Source organism: Pholcus phalangioides, unplaced genomic scaffold, assembly GCF_987345545.1.
Source record: "Pholcus phalangioides strain wild (caught in Gottingen) unplaced genomic scaffold, Ppha-v1.0 ptg000011l_1, whole genome shotgun sequence".
NCBI classification, from domain to species: Eukaryota; Metazoa; Arthropoda; class Arachnida; order Araneae; family Pholcidae; genus Pholcus; species Pholcus phalangioides.
This window is the reverse complement of record NW_028301604.1, coordinates 58,836,087-58,851,981: the sequence shown is the minus strand read 5'-3', so window position 1 is coordinate 58,851,981 and position 15,895 is coordinate 58,836,087. Positions and strand designations below refer to the sequence as shown.

The 15,895-nt window shown below is 33.7% G+C and overlaps 1 protein-coding gene across 2 annotated transcripts in view; it reads right to left on the bottom strand.

The window, feature by feature from the left end:
• SMSr (Sphingomyelin synthase related) overlaps window positions 1–15,895 on the bottom strand; it is a 58,925-nt gene that overhangs the window by 32,970 nt on the left and 10,060 nt on the right. The window contains exon 2 of one of the 2 annotated variants that reach the window (XM_089239784.1): window positions 12,579–12,744. In XM_089239784.1, coding sequence (XP_089095910.1) covers window positions 12,579–12,744 — 166 coding nt within the window. The remainder of the gene's footprint in view (window positions 1–12,578; window positions 12,745–15,895) is intronic. The other variant, XM_089239785.1, reaches the window with a different exon arrangement.

Here is a 15,895-nt window from a genome sequence, read left to right as displayed (position 1 = left end):
TGGGGGGGGGGGGGGGGGTTCATACTCATATTTCTACCTATTTTTACCCTTAATACAATGGCCTAATTCATTACATAACTGCCAATACCCATAGACCATGGTTAAGTGAGGCTAACATAGGCTCCAGGCCCTGGGGAACCTGATATTATTTTTCGCACTATAAATTTACTGTAAAGAGGCCTGAAGATCCACCGGAGAATAGTCTTGGGATCAAGACCTCCTTCCAACTGAAATTACTCACATTTATAAGATAAAAGGGACAAAATGTAACAAAACTTGTTCTTGGCAAAAAAATAGAAATGTTTTGAAAGGAATTTTAAAAAATTCTAGCACCTCAAATTATCCAGAACCTCAGAGGTTTCAAACTTAGATTACTAAGACTCTACAGTATCGATTTATTAAAAGAAATCAAAATTCTTTCTGGAAGAAAGCGCTCACAATATTTTTGTTCAGTTTTTGGGAAAAGTTATTCATTTCTTTATACTGTCATACATTTTATATACTCAAGTAAGTTAGACCATAAGCCACACTTTAAAGTTGATTCTGAATAGCTCGGTAAAAATAACCATGTTCAATCTGGAATTGGAACACAGATGTAATAAAGCAAAAGTTGCACAACTGCTGGGTATCAAAGAATGCTGTGATCTTCAGATGATCAAGACTTGATACTCTCACAAACAGGCGTACTCAAGATGGTGGCGTACAATTATAATGATTAATGACTATATCCAAAAACTGTTCCTCAAAGGGGTGACCGTCCTTTGGGGGCACATAATGTATGTGCTTGATGTTCTTTTCTTCGTTTTTTTGTTCTTTCATTGTTCGTTTAATTGTCATGTTCTGTGAGAATGTTCATGTTGAATAAAAGAAATCAAGATTCAAGTAAGATGACCATACAGCCCTTTTTCTATAAAAAAAAATGAGACAGATCTCTTTGTTTTTTTCTCTTTTAACAGAAAACTGGTGGTGATGTATTAAACATTACAAAACACATGAATATTTTTCTTTCAAGCTAAGATTATGTATTTTATTCAGTCATTGTGAGCAGTTAGAATAGAACTGTTCCACTTGGATTATGATCATCGTCAAAGGTAGACTGATCTAATGTATATATATGAATTGACATCATCATCGTGCCCCCCAGCAATAATGACCGTGCCCCCCCCCAGACTTCCAAGTCTATATCTCCACCTATGATTATGATACTTTTGTAATACTAGTACCTACCATAGATACCTTGAAAAATCTTTCAACCACCAAACTATGCATTTAATTAGCTAAATGAAACAGGCCAAGTATTGCAAATAGGACGTCAAGAACTGGTCTAGTACTATAATAACAGATTAGGGGCCGTTCAAGTATTACGTCATCATCGATGGCGGGGAGGGGTTTCCAATTTGCTGACTTTTGATGACAAGGGGGAGGGGGGGGGGTTTGGATAATGCTTACGTCATCAACCACCCTTTATGAAAATATGAGTTAGGATTCAGAGGAGCAGAGATGATGATGAAATATTGCTGACGGGGGGGGGGAGTCAAAAAATGGCTAAAAATTTGCTTACGTAATACTTGAACAGCCCCTTATTTAATATTCTTATAGTGGGAGATACATAATACTGGATCGGTCACAAAAAACTGCTTGCTTGCTGAATACCAAAGTATGTTGTAAACAAAGAGAGCCGTTGCCACAACATAATAACAAAATTACACATATCGATTGTAGCCTTTACAATGGCTAAGAATATTACAATACTCCACCAAAAAAATATGAAATACATAAATAATTATATAAATGCAAAACTAAAAGTTAATGTTCATAAATCAAAGGTGAAGGCTTTCTTCACTCGTGCAATGGATATCAATGAGTCACTGGTACAGTACTTTTATCAGCAATATCATGATTCACCAGATCACTTTTTGTCGCCCAGTTCTTATCAAGAGCAGAAGGATTCAATTCACTGTCTTTGACATCTGACACAGAAATACAATTGTCACAGCTAGATGGAGATTCGCTGTCATGACTGGGATTTGGAGAAGTGACGAATGAGTAATATTTTCATCAACAGAAAAATATGTAATAGATCTTTCTTTCACAATTGATTTCCTAGGAATATCACATTTCTTACTATCAGCAATCACTGGATTATAAGCATGATCAGGCCATAACTGATCAATGTGGGCAAGATATTCCTCACCACCGATGTTAACAATCCATGTCTTCTTTCCTTTGGGCTCTACCAAAGTTCCCTGATTCATTGATGATTCTTACTGGATCAAACAAAAACTTCCTGATCAGGGTGAAAATACCTTTTTGCATTATGATAACAGTCATAATACATTCTCTGTGAATCTTGTAGTTTTTTTACTCTTATTTGAACACTAATATGTACAAGAGATAATTTTGTTCTCAGTTGTCTGGACAAACATAATTCAGCAGGAGATAAACCAGTTGTACAATGAGGTGTAGAATGATACGTCATCAGGAATTGAAAAATTTTCTTACTCTCTCAATGATCTATGGTCATTTGGATCATTTTGCATTTTTAACAATGCATGGCTTTTTGAAACTCTGTACTGACCTCTCTGCCAGTCCATTAGATTGAGGATGATATGTTGGGATCAGAGTATGAATAACTGCATTAGATCTTAAAAAAAGATCTGAATTCCTCTAAAACCAATTGAGAGCATTGTCAGTAACCAACTCTGATGGTAAACCATATCTAGAAAAAAACAGTTGCAAAGCATCAACGGTACTAACAGAAGTAATAGAAGGCATTTGTATCACTTCCAATCATTTAGAGTGGCTATCAACAACCAGAAGATAATTCTTTTGATCTTTTTGTGCAAAGTCAATATGCACCCTATCCCATGGAAATTTGGACCACACCCACGGTTGAAGTGGGGTTCCTGGTAAAGCTTTGCTTACTTTCTGACATGCTGAACAAGATTTTCAATTTGTTTGTCCAACTTTTGCCACCAAATATGACTTCTAGCAATAGCTTTCATCTTAGAAATTCCAGAATGTGTATCATGCAGTAAATCTAATAAACGTATTCTAAATTTTTCTGGAATGATCACACGCATTCCCCATAGAAGACAATCACTGTCCATGGGCAATTGATCCCTCCGTATGGAAAATGGTTTCAAAGCCTCATTATCGAGTCTTTCATACTAACCATTCTGAACATACTTCAAGGCCATTCCCCAAAATTGGGCCATTGCAAGTTCCTTTGCAATATCTGAACTAGTTATCGGCAAATCCTCACAATATGAAATCTTGAATACATCATACTGTGCATCCATCTCAGATTCAACTGAAGCACAAGATATTCCATTAGCATTGGCATGATCAGAACCCTTTTTGTACTCAATATAATATTTAAATGAAGATAACAACAAAGCCCACCTCTGCAGCCTAGCTGCTGCAATTACAGGGATATCTTTGTTTGGTGCAAAAATGCTTACTAAAGGGTGATGTTCAGTTACCAATACAAAATATTTACCAAACAAATACTGCTGAATTTTTTTTATAGCAAAAACATAGCTCCTGCCTTTTTTTCAATTTGAGAATAATTTTTTTGAGCTTTAGTTAATGTCCTAGAAGCATATGCTATGGGACATTCCTTATGGCCTATGAAATGTGATACAACAGCACCCAAGGTGTTGGTAAAAATTTAACAAAATGGGAGGAGGTGAGTTCATGTACGGACGTGTTGTTTTTGCAATTCATTCAGTTTTGTGAATTTGTATTTTGGTTCTAACAACTATCAAGTTAAGGAATATAGATTGAAAGACAGGCCTATTGTGTCTAACATTAGTGGCACCTGCATTAGGTGAGTTCTCATCGAGCAACGTCGGAAGGCGTTTCCATTTCTAACATCATACCCGTATTGAATATTTAATTTCAAGTCGTCTTCAGTTACCTATATGACGGCGTAAATTGAAACCACCATATCTCTAGCGATAATGGAAGCAAGTTTAATGGAGACTCAAGAAGGGAATAGTAATGCAAACCAAGGTCAAGGTATTAATTTCCCTGTATGGTCGTCTAATTATTCTAATCATGAAATAATAGATTTTTCAACTGACATCACTAGTTTCACTGTGAAATATCACGGAATTACTAGAATTCCAACGTACAGATCTAATGATCTCAGAAGAAATTTTACTAATGTGATTAGTAATTCAGACCAAATTACTGAAATAAGGGTGGCCAAGCGTGATGATCTTTTTGTTACTACTAATTCTGCATTGGTGGCCAAGGAGCTCCTTAACATGAAACTATCCTTGACATTCCAGTTACTAACTCACTTCTAACTGATACACTATCCTCAAAATATATTGTGAGGAATATTCCTGTTGAAATTCCATTAGATGAAATTGCTAATGAGTTAATTCTAAATGGTTTTTACCCTTTGAATATCTGCCATATTCTACGAAACAAAATCTAGACACCAACAAAAATTGACACGTTTTTAAGACAAATAAATTCATGAATTTATTTGTCTTGAAAACGTGTCAATTTTTGTACAAATAACACAATCATTGAAAGAAAGTGCACCAGAAATCATCTCCTCTATAACTAACCAGCTTCAGCCCATGTTACAAGATCTTACTAATTCCTCAAGAAAAAGATCGGCTTCTTCTGATGATCAATTGAGAGATACAATAGTTTCAATAGGAGCATTTCTTAAAGAGTTGAAGAAAGTCATGGTTCAAAGAAAAAGACAACCTGTTCTTACATTTGATTTTATGCTACATTTACTCATCATCAAACTAATTTATAAATACTGCTTACTTAAAAATTTACTTAAAGATTTGGTTTGAATCATGACTAACATCCATTGAATTCTTCAATGGAATTGCAGAAGTATTAAAAATAAGAAATATCACATTCTTCGTATCATTAATGAATTTGATATCTTATGTTTCCAAGAAACATTTTTATCTGATGATGAATTATATTATCTACCCAATTTCCAAATATACAGATGTGATAGACTTGATAGTGGTAGAGGAGGTGTGTTAATGGCTATCAGAAATAAGTTTCCATCAAACATTCTTTTCAAATATAACTCATCTGGTGTTGAAGCTCTTATTATCAAAATTCATTTACAGAATTTTCATTTCACTATTGTTAACTTACATATAGCAGATACTTCAAATATTATTAACATCATGAATGTGCTGTTTGATAAAATATCTCCACCTTTTGCTATTTTGGGTGATTTTAATAGCTCACATCCTGCATGGGGTTCATCCAGAACTGATAATGCTGGTCGTCAGCTGTATAATTGGTATCTTCAGAATTCTATTGGGCTAATTCAACCGCTTGCTTCTACTTATTACTCTTCACAATCTTCTAACTCAATTGATTTAAGTTTTTGTAGTAGTGATTTAATTGGAAATATTACTTGGTCATGTGGCAACTCTCTGTACGATAGTGACCATATTCCAATAACATTAGAATTGAAAATTCAAGCAAGATCTACATCCAGTATTCATAAATATACTAGTTGGAGAACATTTAATGACAGTTTGAATAACTATGATGAAAATATTCCTTACTTTCATTTTGTTAAAAATAAACACATGGAGGCTCAAAGATTTTCAAATCATCATCATTTCAAATACAATGACTATTTTGATGCTAATCTACGTATGCTGCTAATAGCAAAGAAAAGATCATTTCGTAAATACCGGATATGTCCATGTCAGGTATGCTGGATTATTTATAAGAAAAACTCAGCTATTTTTAAAAGAACTCTGAAAAATCAAAGAAATAAATCATTCGAAGATCAACTCTATAAACATGCTGCCTATCCACAAAATTTTACTATTTTAAGAAGACTGAAAGTTATTCACTTCAAAGTATATGAAGATGATAATTTGTTATTTCATCATAACAATACAGTCATCAGTGATCCTTACAAACAAATTGAACTCTTACAGCAAACCCTTATCAAACCTTATATCCATAAAGACTTTGATTTCTTTTGTGGTCCTTGTCAAAACTTTGCTACAGATATATGAATTCTCCAATACAAATTTCTGAATTGAAGACAGCAATTATTAAATCACCACATACAACTCCAGGTCATGATTCAATTAACAGCAAGACCTATTCATTAATTTCAGATGATCATCTGAAATTCCTGAATTCTGAACTTGATGAGATTCGGTCATCAGGCACCATTCCTTTGGATTAGAAGAAGGGAAAGATTATCTTTCTTCTCAAACCCAACAAGACACCTACTTGCCCTTCATCATATCGACCACTTACTCTCACAAACACAATTATGAAGATTTTTGAACGCATTGTCTTATCTCGATTGAACTGGACATCATTGAAATATAAACTGTTCCCTTCAAACACATATGCTTTTAAATCTAAATCTGGGACACAAAATTGATTAAATGATTTAAAGTGCAATATCGTCCATACTTTCAAATCTAGAGATTGAAATTTTAGTTTCTCTAGACATAAAGGGTGCATACGATTCTATAATACATTCTGCTCTTATATATAAACTTCAATCCACAGGTTTTTATGGTGAATTTATTGTTTGGTTGAAAAGTTTCTTATCTGAAAGAAAATGTTATATTAGTTGGAGAAATCACAAGTCAAATCTAATCAATTTTGACAGAGGCCTTCCTCAAGGATCAGTTTTATCGCCATGGCTTTTCAATTTATATATGAATGATATGTTTGTTCAATTACCCAGTTCTATCCATCAGTTTGTTTATGCAGATGATATACTATTATGATGTAGTAATAAAGACATTAAAGTCTTAGAAAATAATATCAACAATGCATTGTTGAAGATTACTGATTGGTTAGGAGAATGGGGCTTTACTCTGTCAGTTGAAAAGCGTTCATATAGTATATTTACAAAGAAAAATGTCATTGGTACTTGTAATCTAGCCATTAATAGGAACCCTCTGTCATTAGTACAAAACATCAAGATTTTAGGTGTCATCTTTGACCAAAAACTTACTTGGAACCCTCAGGTTGATCACATTCTAAAAAAAGGCATAAAAACATTAATCATAATTCGAATCATTGCTGGTCGTCTTAGAGGAGCCCCTGGTAGTAAACTCCTTGCTATTGCATCAAATATCATATGCAGTTTTTTCAATTATAGTTCTTTACTCTGGCACAACTGTTCACAACAAAATTTAAACAGATGTGCAGTATTATATCGCCAAATTCTCAGAATTGCATACGGATTACCCATTTCAACTCCAATACCATTATTATTAAGTATTTGTGGCAAACCTCCTTTTGAACTAATGATTATGAAATCTGTATCAAGACAAATTATTAAAGCCAGAGCATCAATATACAACACCAGCTTCAAATTCATTAGTGCCAACTTAAATAATACAGCTGTGACTTCTTCTCTACCCATGTTTAGTTCTTCTGTCATAAATTTCATCCAGGACAATCATCTGCTCATACCAGTTCAACCTATAGTTTTTGCTAATCCACCCTGGATTATCTCCAAAATATCATATACAACTGATGAACTACCCTTCCAGGTTACGATAGATCCAAACTTGGTCAACCCTTTATTTCAACAATATGAACAATTACATTGGTCTAATTCAATTATAATTGCTACTGATGCATCCAAATCAATTCATACAACAATAGGTGTCTTTTGCAATAAAAATATGAGAACTTTCCAGGCTACAGTTCATGACTCTTCTTCTGTTTTTACAGCAGAGTGTCTTGCCATTGCTGTGTTGCTGCTTCAAAATTTATATCTGAAAAACGTCATTATGTTATATTATCAGACAGCAAATCAGCAATTTCTGCATTAGCCTCCGTAAATCCAAAGTCACATTCAGCCATCTTTACTATATATCTCTCTTTAATAGATGCTTCTAGCCAGGCAGAATTCATTTCAATTGTCTGGTCACCTGGTCACAAGAATATCTCCTACAATGAAATTGTAGATAAACTGGCTCGTACCGCTATTAATAATTGAAACCCTACTTTTCCAGATTTTCCATATGTTGAAGATGTGCTGAATTTACTTGATAAGTCTTGGACCATCCACATTGATCGATATTTCAGATATCAGTTTCTTTATCCACTTGCATCACGTTTTTTCAATACTATGAATAAATATTTTCCTTACTTTATGAAGAGAAAATATGAAACATTAGTTTACAGATTATTGTCAAACAGAGCCCCGACTAATAGTTATCTGTGCAGAATTAATCAGAAAGACTCTGCGAAATGTGACTATTGTGATGATCAAGAATCTAACGATCACTTCTTTTTTATATGCAAACATTGGAATAAATTTCGCATTACTTTTATCCAAAGTATTTGTATAAGAAATAATCAGAATTGTAATTGGAAAGCTACGTTTATTGCTCCTCCAAAATTATTTGTCAAAGGATTAGAAGTGTATTTATCTAAATGTAATAGGCTCTGATTTTTTTTTAAATTTTGATACATACATCCTTTTTTGAATGGTCAAGTGTGTGTTTTTTTTTGTTTTTTTTCAAGTCCCTGATTTTATGTAAATATCACTGATTTGTTTTTCCATCTACTCATATCTTGTAAACATCTTTGTAATTCTTGTATATATTTGTGTAATACATTTGTTTTTTGGAATTATTTTTTGCTAAATGTATTGTGATTTTTGTTATGTGAATAATTCAGTTGGATCATGCAAGTATGATTGTTTTTCTTGTATGTAGCTATTTGGTTTGATTTGAGAAAATTTCTTGTGCTGTATATACTGTGAATTTGACTTAATATTTGTACAATTTGTGAAAAGACTGTGCACCTGTGTGTGTTTAGTGTGTGTGGTACCACATGAATGTGTATAGCTATTTAAAAGTATATATGTTTAAGATATTTACTATATTCTAATTGTATGGTATTTTTCATATATGTTGATGCATCAAATTCTTTCTAAAAAACTAACAATCTAAGCACCCAAGATAGAATGTTTTCACATTTCTGAAAAGTTTCTTCACACTGAGACAACCATTTCCATGGTGTCCTTATGAAGCAAATCATATAGAGGACCCAACAGCATGGAACAATTTTTAATGAACTTTGTGTAATAGTTCAAGAGACCTAAGAATGACTTGAGTTCAGTAACATTAGTAGGAACTTTCATTTGCTTGATGCACTTAATGTTTTCATCAGTAGGATGTCAATTATATGGCCAAGAAATTCTACACTTTCTTGCAAAAAACTACATTTTGACAAACTAAGTTTGACATTATAATCAGAAAATCGTTGAAATACCTTTTCCAATGTTTTCAAATATGCATCGATTGTTTGATCATTTTTGTCGCACCACAGTTATTTTCTGCACACAAGGGCTAATTAGACCAGGACCTACAATTTATTGCCGATTCCGAACGGCAGGTTTGTTTTTATACTCATTGAGAGGTTGAAGTGCTAACCCTTTGATGGGGGACTCTCTGTGGTAGCAATTTTTTCTGTGGTCATGTCGCTGTTTTCGTTGTACCCGTGTCAGGAAAGTTTTCTGACAAAGACAAACTGGGTATCGAACTCACGACACCTCTAAACATCCCTTGGTACTTTAGGCAAGTATCTTATCGACCTCGGGTACCGCGGCCGTGCATCGATTGTATCACCCAGTGTAGGGTCATTTCATTTCAAATTACCCGGCAAAATGCCAAAATGAAACCCATAGTCTCAGATTTTCATACACTTTTTTTTTCATTTTTGTTGCTTTTACTATCCTTATTAACCGTGTGAAATATTATTTGCATATCTCTAAAACTTTTTGAGAAAAAAATTAGATGTTTAAAAATTAAGCCTCGGAAAAGTCACCTGCATCATTTTCTGATAAATTTCAACATTTTTTTTCTCAAAAAGTTTTAGAGATATGCAAATAATATTTCACACGGTTAATAAGGATGGTAAAAGCAACAAATGAAAAAAAAATTATCACAATCTGTGACCATGGGTTTCATGGCTGGGTGATTTGACATGGAACGACCCAGTAATCAAAATATCATCTTGAAAACAGATCACTGATTGCAATCCCTGAAGGATCTTTTTAATTGATCATTGAAAAATAGCCAATGCACTATTTATGCCATAGAACAATCTTGATGTATGTACTAAATGAGATGAGTGTTGAGAGTAAGACATTCTTGAGAGCGCTGATCAAATTCGATTTGTTGATAAGCATGGCTCAGGTCCAACTTTGAAAAGTACTTACTGCCATTAAGAGTCGAACACAAATCCTGCTGTGTAGGTAATGGATATTGATTTTGATCAAGATACTTTTTCACTGTGACTTTAAAATCACCACAGTCAAACATCCCCATTCTTTTTTAGCATGATCACAAGAGGTGTTGCCCAACTAGAATGCTCCACAAATTGCCAAACTCAACGTTGTACAGATTTGTGAATTTCTTTGGCAACTTTGACCTTCATTGAATAAGGCACAGAACATGACTGCAAAAAATTTGTTGAACATCCTCCTTCATTTTCAATGTTGCCTTGATGTGTCTAATTGGTTCAAAACTTTCCTCGAAAAGCTTGTAATATTTATCATTTAACCTCTTAGCAGGATCACCAGAGCCATTCACTTTGAGTATAGAAAATGTTTTAGGCCAATTTTTAACTTGAAACATCTTATCCAGTCTCTTCCAAACAATGCTGGTCAATTGCCTTTGACAATTATAGCACGAGACTTAGAAATCTGGTTCTCATAAGAGTGACATCTACAATCACCTCCCTGGATAGATCGATAGGATTTTGATTGCAATCATTAAGAAATACATTTTTGAATCTGGGAACAACATGAGGTAAATTTTTCTTCAGAAAACACTCTGAGATAATGGCTACATCTGCCGCAATATCTAACTTCATTTCTAATTCTTTACCACAGTTCTGTACATTAACCAAGAAACGAGATTCCTCATTTGATTTATTAATTGAATTCACTGAAAATAAATTATATTCTTCAGCATCCAATTTATCTGCAGTATATATTATTTTAGCAGAGAAATTTTTCTGTTTTGACTTGCATACTGGAGAAACATGTCCAATTTTATTGTAGGCATGGCACCTAACATTTTTGTACTTACACTTTCGACACTGTATGATGCACCAAATCGATAGCATTTCTGAGAACTAGCCTTATTACCTTGAACACCTCTACTTGATCTTGTCTTGTTTTGATGAAAAGTCAATTTTCCCCACTTTGTTCACATTCGATGAGAGGCCGGTTGCTGTAACCTTAATGTTACTGGAATCTTCTTCAGCGAGTTCCATTGCTGCAGCTACGTCAATGGCATCTGCAAGTTTAAAATTTTTTATTGCCAATAGACGTTTTTGAGTTGCCTTACAGCAAATTACCCAAAGGAAAATACCCGTTTCAATTCAACCAAATACACGGCAATGTTTTCACCCTCATTCTGATTTCGTCTGTGAAATTTTAATCTTTCAGTGATAGTAATCGGTGAAGGATGAAAATGTTCTTGAAGCAATTTGACAAGCTCTTCATACTCACAGTCCTTGGGTAGACACTGTGTTAGCAAGTTTGGAAGCAGTTTATAACTTTTTGCAGTTTATATCTTTTACTCAGCACAGAGATCAACACTGGAACATTTTTTTCATCTTCCATTTCATCAGCTAGCAAATACTACTTGAGCCTTCTGATGTAAAAGTCAAAATCTTCATTAGCATCATCGTAAATTTACAACTGACCAACTAGGCCTACTTTCGACATCGTAACTATAGCATAATGTTTCTTTTTCAGCATGTACAAGGTTAGATTCATTTACCTTTACCAGAGAACACCGCCTCGTCACCATTATTGTAAATAGAACCTCAAAAAATGGTCTCTAATACTATTAATAACAGATTATTTAATACTGTTAATAAGTGGGAGATACATAATACTGGATCGGTCACACAAAACTGCTTGCTTGCTGAATACAAAAGTACGTTGTAAACAAAGAGACCTGTTACCACAACGATAAAATTATGCATATTGATTCTAGACTTTACAATGTCCAAGTATGTTACACCAAATATCAGAGGAACTTTTTCTTTTAAACTTTTTATTTGCTTCTGCTATAGGAGGTCCATTGTGAATGCAATGACACATATAAATGGATCATAGTGGCTACTATAGCTTGATGAGAAATGTGTGAATAAAGTACAGAAATTTTTGTCAACAAAAAAAGGGAGGGGGACTCTCTCTCACCTTCGATATTGTCCACAGTCTAATAAATTTTTGAAGGGGAAAAGGTCTGGTACGATTTCAGCTTCAAAATGTGTGAAAAAAATTTTTGGATAAAGAAAAATTAACATAAAACCGAAATCCTGATAACTACAAAAACAAAGTGTCTAGTCTGCACTTTACAAAAGTGATACTAATACCCCAGTGATAACAATACTCCAATAACACCATTATCTATAATTCCAATAAGTGGCACCCGCTGTACTATTTTGGTAGTTTAAGTTAAACCAGGAGAGTTATCCAATTTTACTACCTCATGCAGCAAATTCAGAAGTTAAATGTTATTGCAATTTAAAAAATATTAAAAATAATCACTCACTTGAATATTCAATAGAGGACCTCTCAAATCATTTTCAGTCAGGAGAAGTAATGCTTTTCCATCAATCTTATGTTCAAAGCAAAAAATATCCACATAATCACAAAAGCCATTATCAGTGAGCCAGTTTCCAACATCTGTTATAGTCCAGCTGAAAACATCGTCAGGCCTATAAATTATTCGATGAACGATTAAATTTTTTAATATTAAAAAAGAAATTGTTCAAAAAATGCACAGGCCTAAATCATGAAATAAAAATCAGATTTTTTTAGACTATAAATAAAAATTGATGACAAAACAAAATAAACATATTTATTAAGAAGACACCAACGAATAAGGCAAGGCAAATACATGAAGAACACAAAAAATCCTAATGCATTTCAATACCAATGGAGGAAAAATATTTAACCACTAATATTTAATGTCTTCAGAGGAAAAATATTTAACCACTAATCATGCTGACTGAGAATCCCACTTGGGTTGAATACCAAATCTTAACACTTGGTTGCTCAGCGGGAAAAGTATGTCTGTTCACTTCAAATATCGTGGTCAGAATGAAGCTGTGAGCCTGCGTGTGATACTAATGCAGCATCCTGATTGGACTTTTGCAGAATGGTACTACCCAATTGATTTATTCGAATTTTCTCAGAATTCCTGTACGAGTTTTAATTTAAGCCATGGCATTGCGATCGGTGGTGTAGATTTATTACCATTTATTAGTATATTTTTGAAGGCCTGAATATAGGTGCATTCGTAGAAATCTAAATCAACTGTGGACTTGACTTTGTGAAAAACTCTTGCTTCCTGAAATCTATGACCCTCTTGCCAACAGTAAGAGGCGATGGTCGATTTCTCAGCTAGCGTGTTCATTTAATCTGGCTTTTATGGGCCTCCTTGTCTGTCCTATATAACCAAGAGAGCAATCACTACATGGAATGTAATAGATGCCCCATTGTTTATTCTGTGGTATAGCATCTTTAGGGAGCATGAAACCAAAGTTTTTAAGAGGCACATCTATGGTTGTTAGATTAAACTTTTTAAGAATCAGTTTGATCTTCAGTGAGAGTATTGGATCGTAGGGTATGACTACACTTTCTTTCAGTGACCTCTCCGTAATGTTTTCTAAAGACGTTCTTTGTGCCAGGGTTTCAAGAATTTTCTACTTATTTTGTCAACGATCTTAGTGTTGAACCCCCTGTCTTTCACAATTGCTCTGATGGTTTCAAGTTCATGGTCTAATGTCTTCCGATCTGAACAGTTGTTAAATGCTCTAGCTACATAAGTACAAAACGCCAAAAGTTTGTTTCATGGGATGACAAGATCTGAAATAAGGTGATAGTGAGACAGAGAAAGGCTGACAATAGACTAAGGTTTGGAAATGTGATTTCTATGTAATTACTAATCCGTCCAAGAAAGAGAGATCATTGTTAGTTTCAAATTCGGCTGTAAACTGAACGTGGGAGTCTATGTCATTCATAAAGGTTAAATATTTTTCCTCTGAAGACAACACCCATTGGTGTCGAAATACATTAGGATTTTTTGTGTTTTTCATGTATTTGCCTTATTTGTTGGTGTCTTAATATTCTTGGGCAAAGTTAATCGACTCTTCCATAAACATATTTATACCAATCACACTCAGTCTGTGCTACATCACATGATTAAAATACGGAACACGGTCCCCCCCCCCTTAGCATTGCCAACAAAAAACACAATTGCCCACGAAAAATTACAAAAAATCTGAAATAAATGCAAGTGTGTTGTTGCCACTTTTAGATATAACAAATGCACATAAAAAATACTTAAAAAGGGTTATCCTGGGTACCCTGGGGTTTGTTTCCTGTAATTTTGGAAGTCATTGTATTATATTCAATATTTAAATGTACATGGCAAATAGGCCTACATGGTAAAAAAAAAATCATTGTACCAATTTCTTTTCTCAACTTTTTTGGAAAGTACATCTTTTAGTCTCATTTCAGTATGAAATATGACAATATATAAGTACCATATTTTTTTATCTGGAAAGAGTTGATTCCTTGTATGCGTCATTTTTTGAGAACTGCTTAAATTTTATATGTTCAAAGATTTATAAAATCACATCAAATTGAGGGAATGGGAAATGAAATTCAAGTTAAAAGCATCTCAACTTTGCTAAGCAAGATTTTATCTGTTTATAGACAACAGCAAAATAAAGGCAAAATGCATATTTTACTCTTAATTAACTATTTTGGCTAATTAAAATATCGACTCTTAATTAGTTAAATTGCTGTGTTGATATATTGTTTAAATTAAAAATAGGCTAACAGCACAAATTTACATCTGTTTTTGTAAAAAAAAATATTTAATACACTTTCATGGGGGTGAACCATGGAGAGTTAAGGAAATTGTTTTATTAATTATTGTGTAAAGAGAGATACAAACACAAAGGTCACAACAGACAAATCGCCCAACAAGATCACCAAAACAAGATGCCCATAAAAATATGGATGTCAAATACATAACTAAAATACAGCAACACCCAATATATATATAAGAGCATCTATCTATCTATCTATATATATATATATATATATCTCACACACACACACCGAAAAAAACTAATAATTAACAATATAACACACTGCCCATAAAAGGATTATGACTGTCTTATCTAACAAGAAAAAGGTCCAAAGGTGCTGTTCTCAAAAAATTCAAGTACATTCCTCTCGCCCAGAAACACATGGAAACAAAAAATAAGTGGCGAAAAGCAATTATTGAAGCCGCTAAAATTTATTTAAAATGACAACAGTTGGCTATTCATCGTCTCTCTCATGCTTCCTGGCAATATCCATAAAAAATTTCTTTTCACCCTCAAACACACATACTGGCTCTCTTTTTTGTTTCGGTTGAATACTAAGCCAGAACCTCTTCATCATGTGTTCGAATGACATCACTAGACTCTAGAAGACTATATAGGGTTGCAGGTGAAAAAAATATCGTGAAGATGGCAAAAAATGTCCCAAAACTAAAAAAAATGCTTAACAGTGAAAAAAAAGCATGAAAATACCAATGTCATCACATCCGGGTCCTGGTTATCACCACACTCCTTCTCAAACATACAAATTGCTCATAAAACTTGACACATGGGCAATTAGTTTTCATATTTTTTCTGCCACCTCGTTTGGCAAATTGCCTATTTTGTCAAAATAATAATTGAAAAAAAAATTGGAACAAACGTTTCATTTGTGAGAGAAATTCAAACTATGAATAAATGTGATGAAATAATTTGCAGAAGAAACCTAATTTTTTATGCATTACATGTGGCTGGGAAAGCAACCAAATAA